Raw genomic sequence first — 16060 nt, forward strand, 5'->3', positions numbered from 1 at the left:
AAATTAAATGTGTGTACTAAATTTCAGATCAATCTGACAACGGGAAGGTTCTTAAACTTCAATTTGTAATTTTGATCCAAATAAATTTCGTACGGGTCGAACTAAATAAAACCGTTTAATTAACAAATCTTTCATACGTCTCGTTTCGTACTTACACATATATAATAAAGTCCTACAGGATGTCATAGATCAAGTAAATTAAAAGTATATCATTAACTACTACAATACGGCGCTTGACAGCCACAAAACCATACACATGGCAGGGCGTCGACTATACTCGACAGCCGAAATATGGACGCGGCGTTTTAGCGTCGATTTTAGTCGTCAACCAAGAAATTTTAACCTGTCTCTACAATTACAGTTTAATGTAAAACACTCTCATTACAAGTATGTTAAAGAGAAAAAAACTGTGTCGAAGCAAGTAAGAGCGGGCTGTGCGCATTCACCTGTGCCCGTCGACTATACTCGACGCCCGTCTCGAACTGCTTAAATAAATCTTATTATACCTTTGAAGAGTTTTAGTTCATCTAAGCGTATGTAACTCGGTTTGTTGTCACATTTACATGATTGATATTATAATGTAAATATCAAACATTGTTGAAATTCTTTTAAAAAGAGCAACTGTTAAGTTTCTGGAAGGCTTTTCATAAAAGATCAGCTTTCCAAGAGTAGCTTAATATGTATAATGTTCAAATAATCGACGATTCAAAGTGTATGTAAATGTTTAATAGAATAAAGCCTTTTTTTTATAACTTAATGTAAACAATGTAGCTCTACAAAAACAGATCAAGTTAGCCTCATGCTATAACTTGTATTAAGGAAAAGTAAAAATGACAAAAAAAAACATTGAAACAGCAATTTTAGCTTATCAAATGGAAGGTTCTTTTGAAATTCTTTCTTTAATAATGGATGTTTCGATTAAGCTGATCTTAGAAATATAAAAAAAAGCGAAAGCTTATCACATCCTATTTTCAAGTTTCAACAGGACATGACTAAGCTGGATATAAACCTCACAATTTTATGGACAAAGGACATTTGAAGAAGTGATCAAAGAGACTTTAGACATTTCTGGCATTTCCCTTGATGTGATCGCTATAAATGATTCAAACAATAATTTGATTTTAACTTTAAAGTCTCTCATAAAAAAGACATAAGTCTGTTCAAGTATTGAGACTTTACCAGAGAAGCCTTTGTCCAGTTATGGAGGCCCTATCGCAGAAATGATGATAAAGTCTGCGTATCGAGTGATTGGGTATCCTCATCAGGTCACTCCATAAAGCACACGTCCAAGCGGCTTTCCAGTCATATAACATTTGCTCGTTACATGTCTGCCTATTTTCAAGATTCAGAATCCTGGAGATTTTACGTACGTAATGAGATTTAGGTTTCTTTTATTCTGCCGCCTTCAATTCGTGAAGTCTATATGCAGTATGGAAAATAAAGACCATTATTTTTACTTACATCTAATTATATCGACATAATCCAGGGGATTTTGAAGTGGCTGTGAAAGGAGGCCATGTAACAGATTGCTGCTAAAAGTAAGGTTCTGGAGGTCCATCCACAAGGTGGTCAGACCCAATATTAAAGTCGTTGAGAGACACTGAATGCAGGCCGCTTCCAATTTTTCCAATTGGAAATATATGGTAGAAGCTAGCTCCAGTAGTAGATGTTCTTTGGGTGCAACGGTTACATATACCCGCTATAAAAATTAAAGTTTCATGCCACCCTCTCATATATGGATTGTTTACACAATAATCTCTCATTTAAAGATCACGTACAAAGGTCAGCGGACCTGCTCGAGATAAGCCTATTAATAAAACGAACAAACAAACGGACAAAGAAAGTCGACCCGTATCAATCGTATGGTTCTGTCAATAGCCTCGTAAACACAAAGCGCTTCGTGTTACGGGAGGACGGGGGGAAAGGTAAGGCCCTCCCAGCCTGAGGGATCTGTTCAAATTGGGGAGAGGAAATTATATTATACACGTTGCACGTGTCACGACTGTACTATTCCGTAATTCGGTGCTTTCAATCTAGATTAAGGTATGTCAAAAATTTCAAACATTTCGTACAACAATGTCTAAATTCTTATGGTATGAACAAAATGATCTACCTAAGTTATAATATAAATTTCGCGAACTTTTTTGGTCATTTTCGAAAGATTAGGAAATAGAAAGTCAATTTGTGTTCGTGTACCACGCCATTTGTGCGTATGGTACAATCGGCATAAGCGGAGCGTTTCCATATATCGCTATTATAAATAAGGCGATGATCCAATTTGAAGTAGATATCGTTTTTTTGGAGCACAGCATCCCCCCATAGATTTACAAAAGACCCGTTCGAAATAACTTGCATCCAATGTCTTCCGACAACTAACAAGGCCTTCCATCGTACTCTACTCCTGGCTGTCTAGTCTTCGAGAACCATCTGAAGACGGTCATTTATTCATGACCTCATCTATATCGATTACTTTCTTTCTATTACGGATCTCTAATTAACTATTCTTCCAATTCCATACAAAGCCATACCAAAAGCATACAACGTCAATCAAAATAATCGTGTTAAGATTTCCTTTAAACAATTAATTATTCACTACAATAATTTCATAACATGCAAAGTTCCTGACGTGTCCTGATTTGAAAAGCGTTTATAACAAACATTTTTGTGATAAACTTTACAGTTTCGTTTAAAACAGTTGTTTAAGCTCATAGACATCCACTGCAAGGTACAGGCTTTCCTTAAAGATATCTATGGGGAGATGTACCAAAATCGCCTCGTTCGGCAGGCGAATTGGCGATTGTAGTGTGGTATGCTGATCTTATCATCTGGAAACTTGGTTGTAAGCATTTTATTTGAAGCGACCTGCATTCAGCGTCTTCCGGCGACCGCAACAAGGCTTCCATCATACTCTACGATTGGCAATCTATAATGTTCTAGAACCTTCCAAGAACGGTTATCTATTCATGACCCACCCACTGTAACTTTAACTAGCCATTCCGCTCAGCTATATCGGCTACTTTGCTTACATTACGGATCTCCAAAATTTATAATTAATGCACAAAGTGTGAATCATATAAGATTGTATCCCAGGAATGAAACTCGCGACCTAGGATCACAAGTCCCAGTCCTGTATCGCTGGGCCACCACTGATTAAAACAGTAGTTACAACAATACGTTTATAATGTATACAAATTTTTATATATACGAGTTTTCGCAATTTCAGTGAAACGAATGCGTGTCTCAGCATTGTTGAGTGGAAAAGTTAACAGGAAGCTAGATTTATATTCAAGTGGCATAGTAGGAAAACGGTGCCAGTTGGGAAGCGGGAGGGGTGTGGAGGTTTAGCTGCAATGCGACTAAATGTATCCTCGTTCATGCACCAACCCCCGCAGGTGCCTTCCGATTAACGTGGATATTCAACTTTGCCAATTTCCTGTCCTGAATAAATACGCAATCGAAAAATTTTATTTTCTGAGTTTATCCTGACATAATATTTAATGTAAAACCGGGATATACAAAGAAATAATTGCTTTTATTTAATAAAAGTGTCCTTAAAATATCGATAAAACAAATTAAGGTTTTAAATAGTATGTGATGTTACGTTGCTAAGCATTATGGCTTTGTATAGGTTCGCTGAAATTGAGGTCACTAAAACAGAGGTCCGTGAGTTGAAAACATCGTTTGCTATAGGGACTATACTACTACTTATATTACTACAGTGCTTCGTGTCCAAGTCTCAACTCTGTACAGAAATATTGGAAACACAAGGCTTTCATGAGTCGAATCTTTGTTATTCTAATATCTTTGAGAGTTTTTCGACTAAGCATTTAGTCAAAAAAACACACACACAGATATATATATATAAGTTGAAACTGATATATATCAGTTTCAACGGTATATAAACAAATGGAAATTAATAATCTCATAGCGTGATTATCAATGTATTTCGCTGTCAAAAGCGAGTAACTATTCGCTAAAAAATATAACATAAAGAGTTGATACAACTAGGTCATCACAAATAGCGTACAAGTCACGTACTAATGGCATAATTGTGTTAAATAACCGATGAATCATTACCGCTTCGGTTTTCTTATTTTCGTGTATAGTTGTGATGAAGGTTATAAAGATAGGGGTATAATTAAGATAGGGGTACGAGAGACCCCCAATAGCGGGGGTCATTTAAAAAAAAAAAAAAATGAAGGTTATTTAGTTAAGGCTTCTTATTTTCAGCTGATTGACGTTCACTGCAAGGGATAGGCTTCCGCCAAAGACCGCCATGATGATCGGTCTCGCGAGCTTAACAATGTCTTCGGTCTACATAGTGGGAGGCAGTTCACATGTTTACCAACTCGTGGTTTAAACTTAAGAACCCTTTTGCCCCAATGGTCACTAGTTGCACAAGCGATTTGCCACGCCCACTGCCACTTTAGACAAACAATTCTTCGAACTACATCACTACTATGAAACTCCGAGCATAGCCCTCTCTATTGCTCTCTGGGTGACTTTGAGCTGTGTTACGAGGCCCGTTGTAAATAACCACGTTTCCGGTAGCCGATATAAACCAGATGGATTGACTTACTTCGAGACACTAGGAGCTCATGAGTAATAAGATACATCTTATTACTCATGAGCTCCTAGTGTATATTATATTTAATGGAATCAGGCGTTATCTCGCGGAAGTCCATCCTGAGTAAGAAACGGAACTCCTGAAGATGCCCCGTGCAGGGGTGAAACACGTGTTGAGTGATTTGGCGGTGGCGGTTGTGTGATTCGCATTGTTTGCTGCATACGCATTTGTTGGCGGGCGGTGCATTTTATTGCACGACTACCACTGCATGTGCGGAAGTGGCTAGATATTGGCCCTTTTCTTACTTAATAAGATGTACTCACCCACAGCACCGGGTAGTCCTGGGCATAGTGCACGGAGCAGTCCAGATCCACCTGGCCGCCGATGTCGCGGATCTGTTCCTGGGTGATGTGCGAGATTGTCGGTGTTCGTAGACCGGAAGCTGTCAACAAATTTTCAATCAATTCAAATATTCTTATCTCTATATAATGTTAAATCTAAGGAGCCTAGGCCGCATCTAATTAAATATATCTTACAGCATTCAAGTTTTTAGTTCATCGAAATGTTTGCAACTCGCTTCGTTGCCTCATTTACATGATAGATATAATGTACAGATGATAAATTATTAATTATATATAATTTCATTAATTTCATTTGTAAAGGGCTACTTTTGAATTACTGGCCGGTTCTCAGCGAATAAGCGTTCCAAATTCAAAATATCTTGATTCAAGTAATCGTTTACCTGCACTTTGAATCGTCAGTTATTTTAACATTATAAGCATTAAAGTAAAAAGCCGGCTGGAAACTCAACCGTCGCTTTTTCAAAATTAAATTTTACTATTTTTCATATGTACATTATAATATCAATCATGTAAATAACTTTTTAACAATGTCGTCAATAATTGATGATTCAAAAGCATACTTGTGTGTAAATATCTACTTGAATAAAGATATTTGTAATTTGAAGTTGATTTAGTCTATCACCAGTTTAAAATATCCTGAAGATGGGTTGATGATGCATCAGGAGCTCGTGAACGCTGTCTGGTATCCTATTTAAAAAGCAAGTACATGGCCAAAAGAAAGATTTGGAAGCTATAAGTAAAGTACACAAAATAAAAATCATTCCGTGTAATTTTGTTTTAAATGTATCACCCTATATATAAGAGGAATCGTTTAATTAAAAGGATCCCTTTAAGTACATTTATAAAAACTTTGCCTAATATCTCAATGATTGCGAAAAACAGAGGGAGTTTCCTCTTTTGGAGGGAGTAGGAGTGGGTCTACGTAGGGGGTCGGAGGGTTTTCAAGGCATCAAAATGGCCCTCCCATCCCCGTTCAGTAACCTCCGGTGTAATGAAACCTTTTTCGTTTTTGAATTTAATGTATTTGTTACAAATTCAACGTGTGGATATGTACTTAGTTCAAGCTTCACAGATATTTGTGTGTACCTAATACATCAAACAAAGCAACGTAATTATATTGATGGAGATGCAATGTAATCTTATATAGGGTGGGTCAAAAATTTATGCAAATCGCAACACTTGATTTATCCAAAACCGTGAGAGTAAGGGGCCAACGGCGAGACGGAGCACATCTCGACGATGTAATTTTTAAAAAATAAATTTTAATAAATGATAATTACGGTAAATAAATCATAAACAAAATAGCATTTGTACTTTTATTTCTACACATGTTTCAAAAGTGCAATAATTTATGGCCCACCGTATATAATTTTCACTTTGTGCATTAATTACATAGGATTATTACAGTTCGGAAATTAATTTTCAGGGGATGGGTAGCAGCGTCTTCCGAGTATCATAATACCACACTGTGATCGCCAACCAGCCCCCCAAGCGTGGCGATTATGGTTAATTCCACTATGAATGTCTTTGGGAGAGACCCATGTCTTGCAGCTGGCGTCTACGGACTTCCATAAGCGAAGACTTGTGATTGTCTCTTAATTTAAAACCGTTATTATGTTGTACATATATAATTACATACAGATATAAATGTTATATATAAATAAATGGTAAATATAATTACATTTGTACTTTATTAAAAATTAAATCATCTCGCTGACACATGACCACACAGAAGAGTTGTAAAAATAATTAACAAAAATTGCTTAATTACATTGTAAGATTATTTTTTTTAAATCAACACATCTTTATGTATAAATAATTATTTCTATATATATACACAATAAGTAATGGGATCCAATATTAACAGGTCCTATTGGAATCGACGCGGAAGGCCTATATCCAAAAGACGTCCGATGGTTAAAGAAGAATTATACACAGAAGAGAAAAGTGTGTATTCTACAATGGCATCTTTAAACTCAGAAGACTTGGTCCATGAGGCAGATAGTACAAAAGAAAGCCATCCGAGGTATTTATGGGTTAGTGCCGCGAATCTCTTTGAAAAATCTATTTCAAAAGGTCTATATTCTTACAGTAGCCTCAAATATAAACCTATCCCCCGATTTACACGGTACTTGTTTTACACGTTTTTCCAAAAAACGTTTTTTTTTTTGTTTCGATAACCGATTTTATTACCATCACCATTTTTTGTTCTTCTGTTTAATGTATATTGTAATAAAATAATAAAAAAAAAACAGTTTTTCTGTAACATATTATATATTTTATCTTGTCAATTCATTTTATTTTTATTTCTGTGTACACCTAAAATTATTGAAAAAAATCACAACTGTTAAATAGCAAAATTATGCATTTTCTGCAAGATTTTCGATTTACATTGTTTTGACTTGAAAATTTTTAATTTTCGATTTACACGTTTTTCTCAGGAACGTATCTACCGTGTAAATCGGGGGATAGGTGTATTTATGATTATATTTTGTACGATTACAATAATTGAAATATATTCGAAAAAATTAGAAGACATCTATAGTGTAGTTACAAAGAACCGTGAAAATCTGTCTGTACCAAAGATTTCACTGCAAAGTCTCGAAGTCATTTGTAATAAACGAAATCAGATTTTTTAATTAAACTCCGCAAAAATTTATTGGACCATCATTTCAAAATTCAAAACGCGCATTATAAATAAATTGACGGAATAAGCTTATTATTCAAACGAATATTTAAATGACAAGAAACCTCGGCAGTGATATCGCTTGATTGTTTTCATTTTAGGCTATATCTGATAAAGTGTATATGTATAAATCTGTATTATTAGACTTTATTAAAAGATGTGTTGTTGTGTAGTTTCGTCTTGCTTCTTCTCCACAGCTATTACTCCTTGCGAAGCAGAGTAGTGTCGAAAATAAAATAGATTTAAACAAGTTGACGATCAATGAGAGTTCTGTTAAAAGTTTCAATGTGGAATAAATGAATTTTATCTTTTTTATTATATCCTGTCATCATTTTTACTATGTATGGTACCTACAGTTGAACAAAGCACACCGTTAAACCGGATAAACCGGATATCTTGACGGGGTAATTGGTCGAAAATTTACTGCCAAAATGCGACCGACAAGGGAAGGGTAGTTGAAGCTACCCCTCCCCCCCGCGCCGCGCACCGGCGGGACAAGTTCAACCCTTCACCCTGCCGGCGCGTGTGTTCAATCGATGTAATTTTAGGGTAGTACACCAATAACACACTTGATCTGTATGCATAGCAAGCAGCCATTTGAATATGTAATTTTGCATCGAAGTAGATTACAGGGTTCCTTACATTTGCTAAATTATAACTCATGCATTGGTGACTTGATTTTTATATATAATTTTTACATTATCTCTAAAATTAGACATCAATTTTTTTTAATCGACAAAGGGTATAGCATTTGACATCTGTCACGCCTGATGTCAAGTGATGACGAGGTCTAGGATGTTTCATACTTGCCTAGAACAAACCTATTCACTATTATAAATAGCTGAAAACTACGACCCTGGCAGGTTGTTCCACGCTTAGTGCGGGTGGAAGGGATTTCGACCGGGTACGGAAGTCGTGAATCTCTTGACGTCCGACGGAAGAAAGAAGACGGAGGAATTATTTGGTGCAACTCCAACACACACTAGAAGTCATTAATTTAAAAGTCTGGAAATGTATATCATAGTTGTCAAAATAATCTTCCGTTTTTTATATATATATATATATATATATATACAAGGAAGATTAACAGCTGTAGGTAATTCACATATAATGTTGCGTTCACGTGAGGACCACAAAGTTTTTTTATAGTTAAAATATTGTTACGCATTTAAATATCGAATTAAAACACCGATTTGTATTCGAATTCCGATAATTCAAAACGAATTTGGAATGCCATCAATAAAATAGTCAATGTATACATTTAACATAACCAGCTTCACTCTCTGCAAACTAGATGTGGTTGGTTTCATCAGCTTAATGCATATAAAAACAATGATCATGTTAAACTGGGAGCCAATAACAAATCTTTACTTACTATCGGTACACTATCAAATTTATAATATTCCACATCCTAGAATGACCGTTCAAACTGCTCTGTACTTTACAGAATAACCAATATGATGAATCTAACAATATTAAGTAATATATCAGAGTTCATTGCAAATATTTTGAGCCAAAATCTAAAATAGTGGATTTAAAACCATAACAATAACAGATTAAAGAAGCATTTAAATCAAAAAAGTTATGTTGGGTAAAGAATTTATTAATTATGTTATAGAATGGATTACATCTTTTCCATCTTACGAGTAGATCAGTAAATAAGTGCCTAAGTTGTGAGAAAACTTTCAAAAGAAACTCAGGAAGACTATATATACCTTAATAGTTTTGATATAATTTACATACATTCTGCAATAACAATTAAATACCTGATTAAGTGTGTGATAGTGTGTAACTACCTTTATAGCTATGAACAACATTCACAAATAGTCAAATAAGCACAAATTCATATAGATAAACTGATTTTTAGCCAAATTAAAATAGTGAAGAACATAAACTGATATCGAGAAAGAGAAGGAAAGAGAGGCACAAGTCTACACATTCTCTCCTTCAGCTACATTTCATAAAAATTCAGGTGAACACACCCTTGGATAGATAGACTTGACAAAATTTATAACAAATCGCTATGAACATAGATGTATTCACTATGAGAAATAATGCATTTAATAAACAAAATAAATTCAATACTTCTTAGCAGCTCATAGCTGGGAGTGGTAGCACAGAGATAAAGGACCGGGACTTGTGATCATAGATTGTGGGTTCAATTCCCAGATACAATCTTAATTAATTCACACTGATGCTATAGGATTGCCACTGCTCACCAACAGATTTCCAGAGGATGTGCAGCAGCATCATCTTCATACCATAATACCACAGCAATAATCAAACTCCCAGCCAAGCATGGTTGTTATGGTATATTCCCATATAGATAACTTTAGAGGAGGCATATGCTTTTATTTTATTCAATGGATTAACCATTCAGGTCTTCGTCCATCACAAGTTGGTCTTCCTGTCAAGCATGAGCATTCATCTTCACCAAACAGACTCTTTTTTCTATCTGACCAAATCATTAATGATAATGCTAATGGATTCTATGCATCCTAACAATAAGGTAATTTTTGCACTTGACAGAACTTAATGCTTTGTTAGTTGTAAAGAATTTTTGATGTTATGCCTTGCATTCCTATCTATAATTTACATATTGACTGTGAACTTTTTCTTTTCAGTCAATGGTTGCTCACTGCAAGACATAGGCCTGCATTACCTGCATCCATTGACTTTCTGTAACTTTTACTCTGTCATCAGTGCACCTAGTGGGCCTACCCTAGCAACACAGTTTTGAGTAATTTACCTAAAATAATTCAATAGACCATTACAGTAAAATCAGTAAATTCGTATATTAAAAAAGGTGACAAAGCATGTTGGTCCTTTATTATATTTTGCTAATTTCTAATTTATTGTCAATTTATCTCACTTGTAATCAATATTTTGAAAGCATTTGAATTATACCTACCATGGTAAAACACATCACGCAATCTTTTTTTGTCACATTTTGCATTTGTGATGAAACCGACCGGGTAGGTAACAGATAAATAACATTTTTTATATTTATTTAGAAATTACAAGTGTTTTTGAATACTACCAAAATATCATTTTTCGAAAATAATATGTGGATCTGGACAGATATGTATGCAGAATACATAACTAGGATTAACTACCTATAAGAAATTAATTGATAAAGTGGCGGCAATTATTACTACTTTATTTATAGTCTTCAGAGTAATTTATATTTACGATAATTTTACAGAAATCGCAGTTATCACAGGAAATTATTAAAAATAACAAGTGCAAAATTTTTTTTTAGTTATACTTCTAAAGTTTTCAAATAAGTGTCAAAAATCAACTACAAAATAACCGAGAATTAGGATACTAATCAATCTAGTAATATTTTTGTATATAAATACATTGATTTTTTTACGTAAAATTATGTTTAAACGTACATAACAAGATTTAAGTACGTATTAAGTTTGAAAGTTTTCGTCCGTTGTTACAAATTGTTTTCGATGAGGGCAAGTGGTAAAAACGTATATGGTTTACTTTGGGCGCAGTGTAACTTTGTAAACTTGGTTTAAATGTAACAAAACAAAAGATCGCGCCCGGGAGGGTGTGTCCAGAGGCCGTTACGTGTCGGCGCGGTAAACAATTGAAAGAAGCGAAGTGAAATATACTTGTTTGACGACAATAAACTTTCGATATTGTATACAGTGATAAAAATGATGCGTAGATAAATATTTGATTAAAAAAAGAGGAATATTTACTCACCAATTGTTGTTAAATATAGTAATAGCGGAACAAATTTTGAATTTAAACACGCCATTGTGAAAACAACTCGCAACAAAATACCAAACACGCGTTCCGACTCGAATAACGAGTCTTGACGGATTGAGGAGATTTCTAAAGAATGAACGATTAGGAAAGAGCGTACACCGAACGAATGACGAAATGTTTGTTAATGTTGCCGTATACTGTTTCAATAAGCTCAGTTAAGTTGAGAAAATAAGTGTTTTCGTTTTTATGATGTACTAATATCTAAAACGCAATGTATATAATAAAACAATAATATTTTAGCCACCATCACTATATAACATGTGTTTTATATTGTTTAATTAAAATATAATCTTATGTTAATATATACATGTTACAATATATGTTTATGGCAAAGATTTATGAAAGACGAAATCGGCTTCCTAGATGTCGATATAAACGTAAACTCTTGGGAATTAGCGGGTTCTAAAAATAGACCCCTGCTAATTGAAACAAATTCTATTTTGAAATGTTAAGATTCTACATACATTGTATCATGTGCACCAACGTGTTATTAGATTGACTAATATTTTAATAGGAAGCATTATTTTCGCATTTTTACGAAACTTATCGTTTAATATAATTTCTTCAAGGTCACATATCGTATTCTTCAGCAGTTTTAAAATTAAAAAAATTACAAAATTTGAAAAAACCTAGAGGATTATCTAAAAATGATGAATATGAAATTTCAGTTTACTTTAGAAAAAGGGGTCATTTACTCAAAACGGTAAAGAATATCTTGTTTAAAGAAAGATTGCTATCAGAAATATTTTTTGATTGTGTTTGTAAATTTAATTATAATTAATTTTATTAGAAAGATTTCAACTTATTTTATAATCTTTAAAATATTGGTTATAATAAAATTTATTTTTTGTTTTGACGTTTAGAACAATTTATTTAAATTGAGAATATAGTGACATCTACTGAGTGGTAAAGGTAACGAAGATACGTAGTTTGACTAATTTATGATAGATTGCTCTTTTGGAGTAAAGAAATAAAATTAAAACTCGTAATTAAGCTCATCAAGAAGTCATTATGTTTTTCAAAATTTAAATGTTGATCAATTCATTCTAGTAAAGAAACATTTAATTTCTAGTATATAATTTTTGACGTCTAATGGGGTAGATTTTATCTCTTAGTAATTAAATATCTTTTCATATGCAAAGTATAGCAAAAATTATATACTACTAACATACCAAGCGTTGGTGGATTTAGTGGAAATTGCCCTTTTTATTATGAAGTTTTAATGTAAACGTATTCCTAGTATTACATCAGAAATACAGTTTGATATCATGAACACATTTATAACATCATAATAAAATGTTTATTGTTTTTATAACTGCTTAAGATCTAAATGTTTTTTCGCTTTATCTATTTGTACTGCAATAAAATTTGTTAAATTACTTAATTTGTTTCAATTTAGATATGTAGTTGAACTTGGAAATGTCATGTTTGTGGTACAATAGAGAAAAAGTTTTTTTTTAAATTATTGCTCAACATCAGTGACATTTTTTATTTTTATGGAAAAAAAGGCTATGACGCCCATAGAACTAGACAATGGCGAAATAGGATTGCCATTTTTTAAAAATAAATATAATAATAAAATCTTAAATAAATGATTCGCGTTAATTCTTACATATAAATATAAATAGATACAAATATATATATAATTTAAATATACAGCAATCGCTATATGAACGTAGTAAATAAATATCATAAAGCTTAGTTTAACTAAATTTAATGTAATTATTAGATCCGATAACCATTCTTAACATTATTCTGTTAAATACATTTATATTTACCATTAAATTTAATGTATAAGTATACAGTAAATAGTAAAATTATAATAAGTAATTACGTTTTTTAATGCATGGTTATGATTAGGTTATAAAATTCGTTATGTTATTTACTTTTAAAAGATTTAGATTTCGATATTTTGTGAATAAAAATCTTATTATCAACATGATTTCATTTAATAGAAAATAAGGTGACGTTTACCTGGTCCGACTTTAAGATTAAACTTTATGTATAACTTGACAGTTCTACATTAGTTGCAATCATTCACGGCTGGTTTGCAACTGGTCCTATTGGAAATCTATATCGGAGACCCAAGTCCAGTAGTGGCGGTCTTACGGCTGAAATGATGATGGTGATGAAGATGAGTAATTGGAAAATAGAAAAATTAAGGAGGTCCTGCCGGAGGGAAAATTAATTTTAGCACAAACGTGCTGGAGAGTTAAAATTATTTGTCAATTATTATTACATATTTATTAAGCTTATATGTAAATATTGTTACAAAGAAACATATTACATTTATTTATTGTTAAGATATAAATAAAATTGTCTGTCTGTTTGTAATATTATAATAACCGGTTATGAATATTAAAGTATATTCATAACCGGTTCATGTACAATAGTTTTTTTTTTGTTTTTTGTTTTTTTCAAGTCTGTTTGTTCCGGCTAATCTGTAAAACGGCTGGACCGATTTTGACAGGACTTATACTGGCAGGTAACTGATGTAATAAGAATGAAAGAGAAAATACTAAATATTTTTTACACAGCTAGAACATTAATATAAAAGCATTGAAATAAATAAAGCTTATTCGAAATTGGGCTGTTTGGGTCTTTTTTTTACTTACACAAGTGCATTTTAAAAAATCAAAAATTTTTGTGGTGTCCTTACATTAATTTGGGAGTCAACGCCGTAGTAATCTATAAATATATTGCTCGACAGCCAGTGCTATATTAAAAATATATTACAATCAATTACAACTCCATTGACTTGTCCCAATTCGGCGCATTCATCTATTTGTTACTGCATGTACTCTATAACAAACAGACAGAAAAAAAAGTAAAAAAAAATGTTATTTTCATGTAATGTACCGTATATATTTAACGGTTTTATTTAGTTCGACCCGTACGGAATTTATTTGGGTCAAAATTAGAAACTGAAATTTAAGCACCTTCCCGTTGTCAGATTGATCTGAAATTTGGTACACACATTTAATTTAGATGACAATACAATATAATAAAATCAATAACATTATAAATCTAAGATGGCCGCCGATACAAAATGGCGGATTACATATTTTTCCTTAATCCCCTAAATATGGGTATCAAATGAAAGGGTTACACTAGTAAAACACGATGATTATGTCAAAATTCAAGGTGGACGCCGTTCCAATATGGCGGACTAGGAACATATTTTTCCACAACCACCACAATATGGGTCTCAAAAAACCGTTTAATTTAAAAGTTTTTTAGATGTATTTATTTTATATGAATGTAGTAAAAACCGGTTATTATAACATTACAAACACACTCCAATTTCGTATATCATAAATATATATTGGCATTTTGGTGTCATTTTTTTACGGAATGTTACTGTCACCCAATAGACATTTATTTGCGCGGTTTTGAGAGACAGGGCTCAGGCGGCACTTTGTCATCTCGTTTTCAAAGATTAGGGCTCTCTCAGGAGCTTCACTTTAATTCACTACATACTACTTTTTTACCAGATAAGTCCCGTTAAAATTGGTCGAGCCATTTCAGAGATTAGCCGGAACAGACATAAATTATAAAAAAAAACTTTTGTACTTTGTATATTTATATGCATGTATTTAAAAGTAGTTATTTTATTATTACAAACAGACACTCCGATTTTATTTATTTGTATAGATTTGTTAATCAAATCATTTGACGCCAGGAGATACCATCAAAGTGAAGTTTGTCTTGAATTTGCCAATAGTAAATTAAGAACTATATTTAAATCTAATTTCAATTGAAAGTTCGAAACGTGTGTATGGTGCCGAAGTGATGGTGTTATTTACATACAATGAGTGTGCCGGGGTTCAAACCCGTGACCTCAAGCTGCAATAATGGTGTCACGCCATACTATATATTATATATGTCTCAACATACAGGGTTGTAGGTTTATTTATTTATTTAATGATCTTTATTGTTCACGCGAGGATAAATTTAAATTTAAATAATAAACAACAAAGTACAATGGGCAGTCTTATAACACGAGGCAATCTCTTACAGACAATCATACATACATATGGAAATGGTAAAAGTATAAATAATATGTAGTTAACGTGTACAAAACATACATATAAATATATATATATATATATATATATATATATATATATATATATATATATATATATATATATATGGTAAATAAGGTATAATACATATTAATACAATAATAAATAAAAACATAAAACTTGAATTTGGATCGCACTTGCGAAAGAAAGAATAAAGAAATAGAGGAAGAAAAAGAAATGAATTAATGGATAAAATAAGTAGTTCTTAACCGTTTTCTTAAGACCACTTTCTGACGACTCCACAGTACAGACTTTTCATCGCTTACTCAGACACTGCTCCCGATTCGAATCCAAAAGACGTGACCACGTGACCTTATGTGAAAACCTTAATATACCTCCGTTCAACTTACCGGACCTTCTCAAGTAAAAATCTACAGCAGAATCTTTTGATGAGTCGGCCCGGCAAATCGTCCTAAACCTTAAGGCATTTAACGGTCTGTAGCGCTTGGGCAGCGACTTGAATTATAATAATGTACCAACTAATATATAATTGAGTAAAACTTCCAAATCGTCTTGTTCATATGTATACATTTTAGCTGTATTTACTCATTAGAGAAAATTGTGTAAGAAA

General features: G+C 32.9%; 1 protein-coding gene across 1 annotated transcript in view; it reads right to left on the bottom strand.

The window, feature by feature from the left end:
- The window catches only part of Lac (Lachesin), a 28387-nt gene extending 16932 nt beyond the window's left edge, over positions 1–11455 (bottom strand). The window contains exons 1-2 of the mRNA XM_068765771.1: positions 11336–11455; positions 4891–5009 (exon numbers count right to left, since the gene is read on the bottom strand). Coding sequence (XP_068621872.1) covers positions 4891–5009; positions 11336–11390 — 174 coding nt within the window. The 5' untranslated portion in view covers positions 11391–11455. The remainder of the gene's footprint in view (positions 1–4890; positions 5010–11335) is intronic.
- Between the last annotated feature and the right edge of the window lie 4605 nt (positions 11456–16060).

The sequence above is a fragment of the Battus philenor genome, unplaced genomic scaffold (genome assembly GCF_028537555.1).
Source record: "Battus philenor isolate CCGP_79_NKW_IND1 unplaced genomic scaffold, ilBatPhil1.0.hap1 SCAF_20, whole genome shotgun sequence".
NCBI classification, from domain to species: domain Eukaryota; kingdom Metazoa; phylum Arthropoda; class Insecta; order Lepidoptera; family Papilionidae; genus Battus; species Battus philenor.